This window comes from Varanus komodoensis, unplaced genomic scaffold (assembly GCF_004798865.1).
Source record: "Varanus komodoensis strain SLA01 unplaced genomic scaffold, ASM479886v1 scaffold42, whole genome shotgun sequence".
Lineage (NCBI taxonomy): Eukaryota > Metazoa > Chordata > Lepidosauria > Squamata > Varanidae > Varanus > Varanus komodoensis.
In genome coordinates this window covers 2,382,972-2,398,130 of record NW_025335972.1, presented here as the reverse complement: position 1 = coordinate 2,398,130, position 15,159 = coordinate 2,382,972, and the positions used below count along the sequence as shown (strand labels likewise).

Genomic DNA, 15,159 nt, shown 5'->3' with positions numbered 1-15,159 from the left:
CTTCTTAACAGAATTAAAGCAAAGGAAAACAGAACCAAAGCTTGGGTGGGAAGGCAGCTGCCATCACAGCCAATCCCCACCACTGAGACAATCCCAGGAATTTCTTTTTTAGCATAGGAAAGGATGTCTGTGGAGGTACAAAAATGGGGTCAGATCCAATTCAGGAATCTACACTTGATTCCACAGGAGGGATTGGCTACACTGAGTCCCATTTATTTTCTCTCACTCCTTTGATTCCAACATGGCATCTATCCTGAAAGACTTGTTTTAGATGCAAGAAAGAAATCCAGCAAAAGAACCTCCTTCCTTCCTGAATTACTGATTGAGCAGAACCACTGGCCCTTCATTCTCACTCTCACTCTCTCTCTCACTCTCTCTCACACACACACACACCCTCCGCAAAACAATATACATACAGCAGATTTTCAAGAGCCCATTGTCAGCAGGCCACAGGGTAGCTGTAACTCTGATGACTGATGTGCCAAAAGACAGCTCTTACAGATTCTTGCACTGAAAGGACTCAGAAGACAGTGAGGTTGGTATGAAGAGTTTATTGAAGTGATTCATGCTTGGATGTTGCTCTTGGCACTGAAGGCCATGTAATATACAAGGAGACCGATAAAGGCTGCCAGCACCTCAGTGGAGACCCATGGTCCGCTCCAGGCACCCTGTGAAAGAGAAGAAAGGAAAAGAACCCAAATGGGTTGGTCAAAGAGGTATGCATGCTTGAAGAGAGATTTAACTTTTGGCCCTTCTCTAGACTCTGAAGGAAAAATGCAGCATAGCAAAGGCAAACACAAGGGGTTCTGTAAGATTTTAAATGGTAAGCAGCCATGAGAATAGATGACTTGCACTCAGAGAGTGGGGACTTGCACTCAGGGTTTAACCCGCTGTCAGATTTGGCAATTATCTTAAAGGTCATGCAGTAAATTGGGATCAGGCTTATCATGTAACACATTAATTGCGGAGAATTTTGTTTCCTAGAGAAGAGCTCACGGAGGTAGTAAGTTTTCCAGACTGGTAGAATTCAGGCAGGGTCAGTTTTAGGTTACTTCCCAGTCACATACACCACAAGTGAGTAACAGGACCACAGAAAAAATTGACACTGAACACTTAACACCAAACACAGCTGCAGGGACTGCTGCACAGTATATAATTTAGTATTTATCCAAGTGCCATAAAACTTTGACTTTCCTCTGCCTACCAGACTTTTAAAGCAATGTTCCAGCCATACAGTGCGAAAGAAAGTTTAAAAATACAGCATAATCCCAAAAGCCAGGGAATTGCTTTCTAGTGATTGAAATATCATGGCTTAGCACAGAACCTTACTCTCCTACCTTTTTACTACTCCCCAGCTCTTGCACACTATGCACCAGTCCTCACTATGTCAGTCCTCCTGAATTCCCTCCATCTTGTCTCCTAGTCCTTGTTAAAGTTTTAATAATTTCAGTAACTGAACACTAAAGGCAGAATAAGTCAAGCAAATGAGATTCAAATTTAAAAGATGATATCCTGCCTGTGGCCCAAATGTCAAACACCAGGTTTAGAGTAGCAAGGAGCTTTAATGGTGCCCTTCAAAGGACACACACTGAAATTGTACTGTGAAACAACCATAAACAGCTTGGTTAACCCAGCCCCAATTACAAATCTGCCCAGGCAGTAGAAGAGTTTCTATCCCATCTTTTCTTGGACATGCTGGTCACCCTTGGAAGCAGCTGCATACCCACAGAGCAGCTGGCTTCGCCTGCCCTTTTACTCACTCGATGATCCACGTTGACTGTAAAGAGGGGCTTGATTTCAGAGACATCCTCATTGTTGCGCTGAGCCTAGGGCAGGAGAAAAGGATAGTTGTGTTTACAAGCAAATCACTGAATTAAATGGGCCTCCCCAGGATATAATTTTCTTCTGAAAGGTCTGGCACCATCACCTAAAGCATTTGCTAGTGGCCATACTCCCTTTAAAAGACCCACTTCTCTTTAGTTTTGACCTGTTCCCACTCCTACAATATTGTCTGGTGTTTTCATAGGGCAGGGCGTGGCTGCTAGATGCCTCCCTGTTGGACACTGAAAAAGTCTCCTTCTTTCAGCACTCAGCAGGATACTGTTCTTATCTCAGATCAGCTGCTGACTGGAAAGGAGAGCTTTCTCTTGCAGGAGAGTAATGTAATAAATGATTCAGTCTTGCTTATTTCTGAGTCTTGCACTGCTTATTTTAGAATAGATATAAAAGGTTTACTCTGTTTTTTTGTCAACAGACATGCTGCTTATGGTTACTAGTGAGTAGATACAGTCGTACTTTGGCTCACAAACTTAATCCGTTCCACAACTCTGGTTGTGACCCAAATTGGTCATGAGCCAAGTCAAATTTCCCCATAAGGTTCAATATAAATAAGGTTAATCTGTTCTGTAACTATTTTTTAATCACAAAATCTTGAAGCAAAGTGACAAAGAACAACAAAGATTGTGGCCATCTCCCTCCCCGCTCCCCCAGCATGACCGCGATCACACCCGTATTCCCTGCATGAGCACGACCGCAGCCACAGACAGGCGTGGTCGCGCTCGGGCAGGGAACACAGGCACAAACACCGCCATCTCCCCCCAGCCCCAAGTACAATCCCAGTCGCGCTCGTGCAGGGAAGACAGGCACGATCTCAGTCGTCACCCTTTGCAGAGTTCGCAAACTGAGGCAAAATTTTTCTGAAATTTCTGTTCGCTGCCCAATTCGGTCTGTGAACTGAGGCGTTTGTGAGCTGAGGTACCACTGTATACAGATGTTTGGTATTTAGGATACAATTTGAAAAGATTGCTGAATGATTCAGCCCCATGCACAGATGAAACCCACACCCCAGATTGTAATCTGGTCCAGAGGATTCCTCACATCTACCCTATACTAAATAGTTCTTCAATAATAGGTCCAGTGGACAAAGATATGATAGAATACCATAGAGTTTAGCGGTGGGATTGGACTAACGCAGCCAGCTATTAAGCATCAAATGTTTAAGAAAATATTAGGTCTATAGTCTCAGAACAATATATATAGTCTCAGAGAAAGTGAGGGCAGTGGCTAAATTCTCGCTTAAATAGGCATTGGTCTCCATGGTATCCTTGCCATCCGCCATGGAATAAAATCTCACTCTTTAGGTTCCAAGTATGTGAAAACAAGGTTCATCAGTTAGGAATTCATCTAGAGATTTGTGTAAAAATGGGCAGAAGCAGAAGGTGGAATGGAGAGTCAATGTTAAATGACGAGAGCAGTGATGGTGAACCTATGGTATGTGTACCACAGCAGGCATGCAGAGCCCTCTCTGTCAGCATGTGAGCCAAGTTGTCCCAGCAGCCGAGCATCAGATAACAGTGCACAGAGGGGCCATGCGCATGCTCGGAAAGGAGTAGCGGCGCCAGGCGATGACATCACGAGCTGCGACTCATTAGCCGTGACTTGTCTGAGCTTTCGCATGGCTGGTCAGTGCGCTGCCAAGGATATATTTGCTTGGACTGGCTGTGAGTTTTAATACATTTGTTTTTATTAACACAAAATTTTAGCTCTGAGTTTTCTTATGAAAAATTGAAATTTAATATCTAAGATTTAGCAAAGAGATGTTCTAATTAATGTTGTGCTGTCCCCCTGGCACATTTGAATCTGCAGCATCATATTCAGGTTTTATTGCAGTGTTGGCACTTTGCAATAAATAAGTCGGTTTTGGGTTGCAGTTGGGGCACTTGGTCTCTAAAAGGTTCACCATCACTGGACTAGAGGATGCAGAATAGAGCTGTTAAGGACCTACAATACTTGCAAGAAATTTGCCCTATTTAAGCTACCAACTTTTAAATTACTCTCAAGCCCGCATGTTGAAATTTGTCTATAACACAGCCAAGCAAAGTCTACCCAAACCATCTTCTTCCATCCACCAGGGGGCAACCTCACCTTGCGCAAGATACTATAGGACTCTTCATCAAAAAACTTCACCTCATAGGTACCAGAGCGGGCCAATTTGTGTTCCATGCTCCAAGAGACCTGCCCAAGAATGGAATACTGGATTACTACTGATCAGTGCTCTCTGAGTGGATAGGGACACACACACACACACACACACACACACAGACACAGACACACACACAGTTACATGCCTAGGTGTGCCACCCACTTCAGTAGCCAAGGTTACAACAAGCCAAACTAGCCAATGGTTCGGGATAGCAGCTTACTTTAGCATGGCATACACTATGGAAGAATCTATGGAATCAGATCCTTCACAAATGCAAAGCCATGCACCTGTGTGGGGAGAAAACTGCCACCCTACTCCATGCTGTACATCTGCAATGTTGACATCAAACATACAGTGTAAGCTTCATTTCTGGGGTAACTTAGCCCTTTCTTTGCTGTTGCATTTTCAAATGATGAAACCAAAAAGGAAGAATGTGTAAAAAAGCAAGAGAAAGTCAAGCATCTGGACTATGCCACAACCTGGAGACAAGGGAGGTTTGCTGCCTGCTGGGCGCACGCATTGGGCATGTGAAGGACAGAGTGGAGCGTCTTGATCGCTCTGGGGGTCACCAGCCACTCCTGGTGATCCATGTGGGCACAAACGATGTGGCCAGGCAGGCTGTGGTCAGAATCACCAGGGACTTCGAGGCCTTGGGGAAGAAACTCAAGGAGCTAAAGGCCCAAGTGGCCTTCTCGTTGATCTTACCAGTCCGGAGATTTGGGCCAGGAAGGGACAGGAGGGTCCCCGAGGTGAATGACTGGCTTGGGGTGTGGTGCCAGAAGGATTGCTTCGGGTTCCTCGATCACGGCACTCAGTTTCTTGCCAATAGACTTCTGGCAAGGGACGGGTTACACCTCACAAAGATGGGGAAAAGGTCCTTTGGAGATGCTCTAGCGAGCTTCGTCCAGAAGACTTTAAACTGAGCAGGGGGGGGGGTCAGGCCCCCCAGAAACATGTCTGCACTGGACAAGTTTGGGGGGAGGATCAGGGCTCTGGGAACAGGGTTTTAGAGGTACTTCAGGGACTGACAGGACTCCTTCAGAGAGGGGCCAGGTATTAGGGAGGATGGGAGGGAGGAGGAGGCTGGGAGCTCCAAGGAAAGGAAGCAGTGGGAAGGAGTTGAGGTGCATGTACCCTAATGCTAGGAGCATGGGTAATAAGCAGGAAGAGTTTGAAGCTCTCCCGGGAATAGGAGGGCATGTCCCGGTGGGAATCACAGAAACTTGGTGGGATGAAAGGCAAGTCTGGAATGTGAACATAGAAGGGTATCACCATTTTAGAAAGGACAGGAAGGAAAAGAGGGGTGGGGGCATAGCTATATGCGTCAGAGAAGGGATAGGATGCAGTGAGATAGAATGCAGTACAGATGGGGATTTGGTAGAGGCAGTCTGGGTGAAACTTAGGGGTTTTGACAGGGAAAGAGACCTGACAGTGGGGGTAAGTTATCGCCCTCCAGGTCACCTTGAGACCCTGGATGATGGCCTGGCAGACCAGATTCTAAGGATATCTCGGGGGGGGAGACACAGTAATTATGGGAATTTTCAGTCTCCCAGATATTAGTTGGGAGACTCATTCGGCGGTGACAGTCAGGTCACGTCACTTCCTAGAAGCTATAGAGGGAGGGTTTTTCACACAGAGGGTCCGAGAGGTAAGAAGGGGGGGAAACATCCTTGACTTGGTCTTGACCAATAAGGAGGAGCTGATAGATGAAGTACAGATTAGGGGAGCTCGGCATGCAAGTGATCACTCCATCCTTTGCTTTGAGATCAGGGGACTGGGGACGTGCAGCAGGTCGAGCACTAGAAGCTGGGACTTCAAGAGGGCCAACTTTGGCCAACTGAAGGCCAGACTGGGGAAAGTCTCCTGGGATAGGTTACTGGAAGGTAAGCGGGCTGAGGAGGGGTGGATGGCACTCAAAAGGGAGGTTTTGGAGGCGCAAGCCTTGACAATACCTCTAGTTAGTAAGGTGGGGAGGCGGAGGAGAGTGCCACCATGAATGCGAAAGGAGGTGGTTAGAGGGATAAGATGAAAGAGGAACCTCCGTAGGAAATGGGTACTGGGGCAAATAGATAAAAGGGTATACTGGGGGGAGGCGGCCCGTTGCAGAAGGATTCTTCACAAGGCTAAGGCTGATTACGAGCTGAGACTTGCCAAGAATATCAAGAGCAACAAAAAGGGCTTCTTTCAGCATGCAATTAGGAAGAGGAAGGGGAGACAAGTGGTGGGACCACTAAATAAGGAGGAAGGAGATCCAGTGATTGATATGAGGGAACAGGCACAGATGTTAAATGACTATTTTGCCTCTGTGTTCTCCCCAAAGCAGGATGGGGGATATCCGCATAGGAGATGAGATGAGGCTGGGGACTTAGGGGCACAGATTAGAGTCACTCCCCTTGAAGTCGAGGGGCTCCTCAGGGCATTGGACATTACAAAGGCGCCAGGCCCTCACAGGTTACACCTGAGAGTACTTAAGAGAGTTGGCAGGGGTTCTCTCACGCCCGCTGGCCTCCATTTTTGAGACCTCGTGGAGAACGGTTGAAGTTCCAGAGGACTGGAGGGTGGCATCAGTGGTCCCAATTTCCAAAAAGGGTAGTAGAAAGGACATGGGGAATTACAGACCAGTCAGCCTTATGTTCATTGTAGGAAAAACAATGGAAAGGCTCATAATAGAGAGAGATCTAGTGATGCTAGATAGGGAAGGGAGGCTGACAGCCACACAACACGGCTTCCACAAAAACAGGTCCTGCCAGACAAACCTTGTGGAATTCTATGACAAGGTTTCGAGATGGCTAGATGGAGGGGATGCAGTGGATGTGGTATACCTGGATTTCAGCAAGGCCCTTGACAAATGATATCCTGGTGGAGAAATTGAGGAGTTTTGGGATACACCAAAGCACTGTCCGGTGGATTAGGGCATGGTTGACTGACCGAAAGCAGAGGGTAACCATTAGTGGGGAATCATTGGGATGGCAGCCAGTGACAAGTGGGGTCCCCCAGGGCTCTGTCCTGGGGCTGATCCTGTTTGATCTTTTCATAAATGACATGGAAGAAGGGGGGAACAGTCTGCTGATCAAATTCGCAGACGATACTAAAACTGGAGCAGTGGCCACAACTGAGGAGCAGGTACTCCAGATCCAAAAGGTTCTGGACAGACTATGGAAGTGGGCAGGAGACAACAGGATGGTGTTCAATGTGGATAAGTGCAAGGTCTTGCACTTGGGGCATAGGAATAGGTGTCATAAGTACAGGTTAGGTGACAAGTGGCTGGAGAGCAGCACTTGTGAAAGGGACCTTGGGGTGCTGGTTGACTGCAGGCTAAACATGAGTCAGCAGTGGGATGCAGTGGTCAAGAGGAAGAATGCCACCCTTGGCTGCATAGCCAAAGTGTAGCTTCTAGATCAAGAGAGGTATTACTACCACTCTAAACTACTCTGGTGCATCTGCAACTGGAGTATGTGCTCAGTTTTGGGCCCCTCGTTACAGAAAGGATATAGCCAGGTTAGAGTCAGTGCAGCGTAGGGCCACAAGGTTGGTGGCCGGTGTGCAGGGGATGGGGTATGAGGCAAGACTGAGGGAACTGGGTCTCTTCAGCCTGGAGGAGAGGAGACTCAGAGGGGATATGTTGGCGACATACAGGTATGTGAGGGGATGTCACATGGAGCTGGGTAGAGATCTGTTCTCCCCTGCAGAGGAAGGCAGGACACGCTTGAATGGAGCAAAGCTCAGGGGGCCAAGGTTCCATTTGGATGCCAGGAAGCACTTCCTGACAGTCCGGACCCCGAGGGTGTGGAATGGGCTTCCACGGGAAGTGGTTGAGGCCCCATCAGTGAGGGTGTTCAAAGATAGGCTGGACATGCACATGGTGGGCATGTTGTGAATGGAGCCAGCTGGAGCCGGGGGTCAGACTAGATGGCCCGGGAGACCCCTTCTGACTTGCTCTGTTTCGATGTTTCTATTGTGAGTTGCAGGTAAGTCTGAAGGTAGTTTTCTAAACCTGACAAATCAAAGCACTCATTCTCAAGCCACCTAAGGCAGCCCAGTAGGTGTATGACTGAGCTAAAATTTACCTTGCAATCAATACTGGCCTGTCTACTGCTACTAGCATTTCACTGCTTCTACTACAAGTAACTGCTTGTTCTTACCTGATAGCGGCCAACGTCCTGACCCCGAGTGACAGGGAACTGTTTGCCATTGACATCTGCATAGAGGGCAACATTCTACAGAAAGAAGCATGATGAATATCAGATTAAAAGAAATCCCCAGCACACCTATACTCAGTGAAGTTTCTGCCACCCTTCCTCAACAATGGGATAGGCAGACCCTCCCAGTTCAAATGCTAGCAACTAAGAGGGCTCCATGGGCCACTGACAAATAATTCGGAGAGGTGTGGCTTTTAAAAATGCCTTTTCACTCCTTCTAAAATGCACATGTGCCACCCACTTCAGTGGCTGGAGCTATAGCAAGCTAGACCAGCCAATGGTTCGGGGAGGCAAATTACTGTGGCATGGGGTACACTATGGGAAGTCCATGAAGTAGGACCCACCATAAATCCAAAGCCATGCACCTGCTGAGACACACTCATCGCATAACTAGAACTCTGCCTCCTGGTTCCTATATCTGTACAAGATCTACTACAGCAGGGTAGGCAAAACTGAAGCTTGCAAGATCTATTTGTTTCTACTTGGATCCAGAGATCTACAAACTGAAGCATCATGCAAAGGAAATTAAAAAAAACAAAGTCTAGGAATTTATATGAAATACCAAAAGTGAAACTGACTTCACAGTTCATCCACAAGCAAAAATTATTCCTAGTTAACCCACACTTTCTTCATTTTCGCAACGTGGTGGTGGTGGGGTAACCTTCCTCTAGCTATTGTTAAATAGTTGGCAGTCAGAAATACTTTCCAATCCAGTGAAAATCAAGTAGAGATGATCCAGATCTACTTCCTGTCCACCTTCTTCTATGAAGTTAAAAAATGCCGAATATGCAGTTACCCACCTGAGCTCCATTCTTACAGGTGAGAGAGATCTCAACAACAAAGACCGTCTCTGAAGAAATAACAGCATCTGAGGTAGTGTAGTAGGATGGAGAGATGGTTGGTTCTGTGCAAGTTTCAGCTGATAAGAAAGAAAAACTTGCTTAAGAGTCCAAGCATTTAGATTTTGAAAGGGATAAGAGAGCATGTGGGTGTATTTCATAGAAGCTGGTCCACACAGCAAGTGCCTACAAGCTGAGTTAATTCATATCAGAACATTTCTGGAAATTACCCAATACTATTATCAGCTGTCTGCCTGCTTAATTAAAGGAATATAGCAGGATGATGGGGCCTAATCAGAAACACCTCCCCCTGCTCAATCCAGAAGTCAGAGGCTCAGCACACAGATTTCTAACATAAGATGGGCACTTGTGTGCCTGTGCATAAGCATGCAAATCTACTAAGTATGTCTTAAGCTGAGCTCACCACGTACAAGTTTCTCTGGAGGCCATCCAGACAGTGTCACCTTCACACTGGAGCCCTCCCATGTTTTCCTTGCCCTCTCCCCTCCAAAAAAGTTAAGGGAAAAGTGAATAGTTGCATAATAGCTTTTAAGTGGTAGTGATATGAACCATCCATCTGAAAGTTGTGATAGAACTCCAGTTGAAAAATTCCAGTTGTCTCATCTCCCTTTCTGCTTTTAGAAAGTCTTCACCAGATCACACAAGGAGTTCTGATTTTATTGCAGTATAATTTGTTTCATATACTTCATTTTATAGAAGTTTTACTTCCAAGTGCTTCAAGAGTTTAGGTAGAAACTGGATTATATATTAAGCAAACAAGCTTGACAGTTTTTTTTTTAGTTATAACAAATCTAATTTCAAACCCCAACAAAACAGGTAAGAGCTAAACATTCTAACCAATTGAACATTTTACCTGTTGCCTCATTAAACATATGTTCAGTGGAAAATGTGTGCATTATAAAACTATACATGCCAATAAATCACTCATGGCTCCACATCATGTTGATTTGCAGTGGCAAACACACAGGTTGCTACATAACATGTAAAGAGGCCCAAAGTTTCAGGAGAAAGAGGAAGAACTTGTAGATAGAAGACTTGGTCAAGGAATTTATGGGAGATGTACCAGACCAAAACTAATATCCTAGTCTGCACAAGTTTAGCTACTATGAGATAAAACATTCAACCTTATCTTAAGCATGAACTCTCTCCAACAAGGACAATTCATTAGGAGCTTTTATTCTGGGCAATAGTTACCAGTCAGGGAGTGAACACGTTTATTCTTCCTGTATTTCAAGTTTTCTTTCAGTTTTTATTCCTTAAATAAAATTTAGTTATTACTACTCCAGGTTAAAAATAATTGTAAATGTCAATAAGCTGCTGATAAAAACTTACTGGTATCATCAGCAAGCCTCCCCACCCTGCCAGTTGCAATGTGGGAAATACTGATCTAAACTGAAAGCTGTTAAGTTACTGAAAGCTCTAAACTGCTCTCCAACTATTTGATCAGCTTTTCTCAAACAAAAGCCTTCCAGACTACAACTCCCATTTCCCTCAGCCAAAACAGAGGAAGCTGCAGATATGTAGATGAAAGTTCTGTCTTATTTCTCTTTACTCTTGCTCTATTTTACAAGATATCTGTTACTCAAATTAGTGCTAGGAACAGGTCTGAGTACTGTAATTGCTTTACATTTTCAAAAGAATGGTCATTGCTCTATTATCCTAGCATGCTTTGCTGCAACCTGAGAATTAACCAACAAGCACTCTGTAAAAAGCATCTTCAATCACAATCTGAAGAAAACCGCTATGCCTTTTACCAACAACTTTTTTCCTTTCCCATCTGTCTGTGAAAGGCAAGGAGCTGCTCATTGCTTTGTGACTTTCATCAAGGTACTGTTGCTGTTTGAAGGTACTAACAAGTAGCATACATACAGCAATTTATATAATGACAAGACAAAACTCAAAAGTAACAGTAACACAATACCTTTCATTGACCAACTGAAAATGTTAAATAACCAAGCTTTCGAATTCTTTAACTCCATCACCCTACACTATACAGATGTTAACAAACTCAAAATCAACAGTTGCAAGATTTCAGTTATGTCTGAAGAACACTGATCCCTTCTGAGATGGACAATAGAAACAAAGATACATAGAATTCCCCTTATATCAACAATGCTGGAAATTAGTTTTAGAAACATACTAATAGTAAACAGAAACCAAATTGGGTTTTACATACGAACATAAAAAGACCCCTGCTAGATCGGAACAAGGGTCCATCCAATCCAGAATTCTGTTCACTCAATGACTGATCAACTGCCCACGTGATTCCTCAAGTAGGACTTGAGTGCAAAAGCACCATTCGGCTCATACTCCCAGTAACTATATTTCCCCGACAAGTTATTAAAAAAGCAAAAACAAACCTAGTTCTTTCTCCAAGGTGAGTTCACGTGGCTAAGCAGACAAAATAGAGAAGGGAATAGAGAATACATCTATCATGTATAATGTTCTGAGCTGGACAATATACACTGTCTCCCCCGCAACACATTTGATTCTCACAATCACCCTATAATGTAGGTTAGCCTACAAGATAATAACCAGATACGTGAGTTCCTCAAATTGAAGGAACTCAACCTTGCCATGGCTAAGTAGTCATTTGAACCCAGGCCTGTCCTCTCCCAGCCGAAAACTCATCTTGGTATAGCATACGTTAAATCGTCGATAGGGGTTAAACCCCCTGGAACACAGGGCACAAGACGGACCGTCCCGGGAAGAGACCCTGCAGGTTAGAGCAGGCCTCTAACCGGAAAGGCTCCCCATCCCACGGCGATATGCCAGAAAAGGGAAGGGAGGCCTATACGAAGAGCTACGCAAGACACGAAGCGTCTCCATACCTCGCACCCTGCTCAGAAACAACAGCGCGGACGCCAGCCACGACAGCCCTAACCCGCGCCCCGCCATGACCAAACCGCAAGAGAACGACGAAGGACCAACCTGCCGCTGTTAAGCCGAAGCGTCCACCTCCCGCGCGGAGGACGTCGGGAAAGGCCTCCAGCCAATCAACGGCGCTGGCGCCATTTTCGTCCTTGCTCCTTCCCCGCGTGACACGGGGCAAACTGAAAGGAAAGAGACGTGGCCTTTTGCAAAGAGACCTAAAATGGCCGCTTGCGACTTTTGTCACGCCAAAACGTTAAGCGGGAGGAAACACCCAAAAAGTTCTTAGTGCGCACGCGTGATATCCCACGGGGTTTTCTTGGGAGGAGGAAATAAATGTCCCGAAAACATGGCCGCCCGGGACATATTTAACGCTAATGGAGCGACTGCACAAAGGCAATAGGAAAACAGCTTGCGCATGCGCAATAATCTATTCGCTGTTGCTGTCTTGCCGTTGCTTTATCAAAGCCAAGTTTAAAAGCAAAAACAAAGCGTCTCAACATTTACAGCAGAGTCCTAAATATGACCACCTAGAATTATTATTAGCCTTATTAATTCAGCGAGGTTTCTTTTCAGATAAGCGAGTAAAGCATTACAGCCTTAAAAGGATTTCTGAACAAGTAGAGCATTTCCTAACAAGCCGTCAGAGCACGACTACCCACTAAAAAAGCTGCAACGGACAAACACGTGAGATTGGCCATAAATTCTGTGGCTAGAGCTTGCCTGTCACAGCTCGCCATTTAGACACTTAACGTTCCCCATTGGACTAAGGTGAACAGACAGGACAAAGGACAGTAATCTAGTAAGGACTACTTTAAAATCGGATGCGGGCCTCAGAGTTGAAAGAGCGCCTGATTGGTCGCGAAAGGCATGATTTCCTTTTTGATAGGTTCATCGCGGGGGGGGGGAGGAGTGGCAGCCATGGCAACCGAGCCATCTTCCGCAGGCTGTCTCTCTCGGTGAGCGGTGCTTCAGTGGCCATTGGAAATGACTTTGTAGGTGTTGATCACTGATTTTCTGAAGCTAATTGCGTGCCATACTTTGTTAGCCAAACAGCCAAAAGATCACAAAAAATGTGCAAGCTTTAGGATCTCCTGATCTCTCCATCATGTCAGAGAGATCCCTGCCTAGCTAACCCCGTCTAGGGTAAAGGTTCGTTTGTACAACCGCGAGGGACTACAAACAAGCGAGATTTTTAAAAAGTTCTTTATTGAAGCCTGCACGCAACAATACATAAGGGACCAGCATCAGCCAGTTAAAAAGCCAAATGTGTTTATAACTTCAAGAGCAAATTGAATCATTGGTCATTTTGGCCAATCCCCATCCGCAAACTTTTGTGTATTGTTTGTTAGCAAAAGTAGGCCACTCCACAATAATATTTAACAGTGGACAGTTAAGCAGAAAGTTGTGTGCCAGCATTATCAATGACTAAGAATGCTGTTTCAGCTGAATAATTAGTATTACATTCATACACACAAAAATTTTGCATTTCTGTACCACTTCAGAGATGCTCTTAGGGTTGAAGCCTCAGCTAGGTTACAAAGAGGGTTAAGCACAGAGAATCAGACATATCAGTCAGGTAAAGTGTTACCAAAATATGAGGGGTTGTGGGACGATGGGCAGCGATGGGAAAGAAACATGATGATGCTGACGTCACAGTGTCCGCATATTCATATAGCCCACCTTCATTAGCGAAATAGATGCAGTCTTGGTTCTGTATATGATTGTTGTTGTTGTTGTTAGTCGCGAAGTCGTGTCCAACCCATTGCGACCCCATGGACAACATTCCTCCAGGCCTTCCTGTCCTCCACCATCCCCCGGAGTCCACTCAAGCTCACCCCAACTACTTCAATGACTCCATCTAGCCGCCTTATTCTCTGCCGTCCCCTTCCTCTTTTGCCATCTATTATGGCCAGCATTAGGCTCTTCTCCAGGGAATCCTTCTTTCTCATTAGGTGACCAAAGTATTTGAGGTTCATCTTCAGGATCTGGCTTTCTAAAGAGCAGTCAAGGTTGATCTCCTCAAGGACTGACCAGTTTGATCGCCTTGCGGTCCAAGGGACTCGCAGGAGTCTCCTCCAGCACCACAGTTCAAAGGCCTCAATTCTTTGGTGCTCAGCCTTCCTTATGGTCCAGCTTTCAGAGCCATACATTGCAACTGGGAAAACCATAGTTTTGACAATACAAAATTGTTGGCAATGTGATGTCTGCTTTTTAGTATGCTGTCTAGATTTGCCATAGCTCTCCTCCCCAGGAGCAAGCGTCTTAATTTCTTGACTGCAGTCCCCGTCTGCGGTGATCTTAGAGCCCAGGAAAATAAAATCTGTCACTACCTCCATTTCTTCCCCATCTATTTGCCAGGAAGTGAGAGGACTGGATGCCATGATCTTAGTTTTCTTAATGTTGAGTTTCAGGCCAACTTTTGCACTCTCCTCCTTCACCTGCATCAAGAGGCTCTTTAGTTCCTCTTTACTTTCTGCCATGAGAGTGGTATCGTCTGCATATCTGAGGTTGTTGATATTTCTCCCAGCAAGCTTTATTCCACCTGGTGATTCATCTAGCCCTGCCTTTCTCATGATGTGCTCTGCATATAAGTTAAATAGGCAGTGAGACAGTATACAGCCTTGCTGAACTCCTTTCTCAATTTTGAACCAATCAGTGGTTCCGTGTCCAGTTCTCACTGTTGCTTCTTGACCTGCATACAGGTTTCTCAAGAGACAAATAAGATGGTCAGGTACTCCCATCTCTTTAAGAACTTGCCACAATTTGTTGTGATCCACACAATCAAAGGCTTTAGCATAGTCAATGAAGCAGAAGTAGATGCTTTTCTGGAACTCCCTAGCTTTCTCCATGATCCAGCGTATGTTGGCAATTTCATCTCTAGTTCCTCTCCCTCTTCAAAATCCTGCCTGTACTTCCGGTAGTTCTGGGTCCACCTACTGCTAGAGGCTAGCTTGTAGATTTTGAGCATCACTTTGCTAGCATGTGAAATGAGTGCAATGGTGCAGTAGTTTGAACATTCTTTGGCATTGCCCTTCTTTGGGATCGGAATGTAAACTGACCTTTTCCAGTCCTGTGGCCACTGTTGAGTTTTCCAAGTATGCTGGCATATTGAGTGTAGCACTTTTACTGCATCGTCTTTTAAGATTTTGAATAGCTCAGCTGTAATACTGTCGCCTCCACTAGCTTTGTTGTTGCTCAGACTTCCTAAGGCCCATTTGACTTCACATTCCAGGATGTCTGGCTC

At 45.4% G+C, this 15,159-nt stretch overlaps 1 protein-coding gene and 1 non-coding gene across 2 annotated transcripts; both read right to left on the bottom strand.

Annotated features, from left to right (window-relative positions):
* Positions 1-535: 535 nt before the first annotated feature.
* SSR4 (signal sequence receptor subunit 4) lies at positions 536-11,988 on the bottom strand. Its single transcript, XM_044443724.1, has 6 exons — positions 11,873-11,988; positions 8,982-9,100; positions 8,125-8,199; positions 3,925-4,014; positions 1,761-1,826; positions 536-668 (listed from the first exon to the last, which is right to left on the bottom strand). The coding sequence occupies exons 1-6, from the start codon at positions 11,937-11,939 to the stop codon at positions 564-566; spliced, it is 522 nt and encodes a 173-aa protein (XP_044299659.1). The 5' UTR covers positions 11,940-11,988; the 3' UTR covers positions 536-563.
* Positions 8,408-8,544, bottom strand: LOC123030152. Its single transcript, XR_006416051.1, has one exon. It is a non-coding gene; the product is annotated as a small nucleolar RNA SNORA42/SNORA80 family (small nucleolar RNA).
* Positions 11,989-15,159: the final 3,171 nt, after the last annotated feature.

What these genes read in the sequence shown, in the direction of transcription:
- SSR4 (XM_044443724.1), bottom strand. Translation starts at nt 11,939, where the DNA reads ATGGCGGGGCGCGGGTTAGGGCTGTCGTGGCTGGCGTCCGCGCTGTTG. An exon ending in CCTGTAAGAATGGAGCTCAG is followed by an intron (nt 8,200 to 8,981) that starts GTGGGTAACTGC and finishes TTCTTTCTGTAG; the next exon opens with AATGTTGCCCTCTATGCAGA. An exon ending in AGGACGTTGGCCGCTATCAG is followed by an intron (nt 4,015 to 8,124) that starts GTAAGAACAAGC and finishes ATTCTTGGGCAG; the next exon opens with GTCTCTTGGAGCATGGAACA.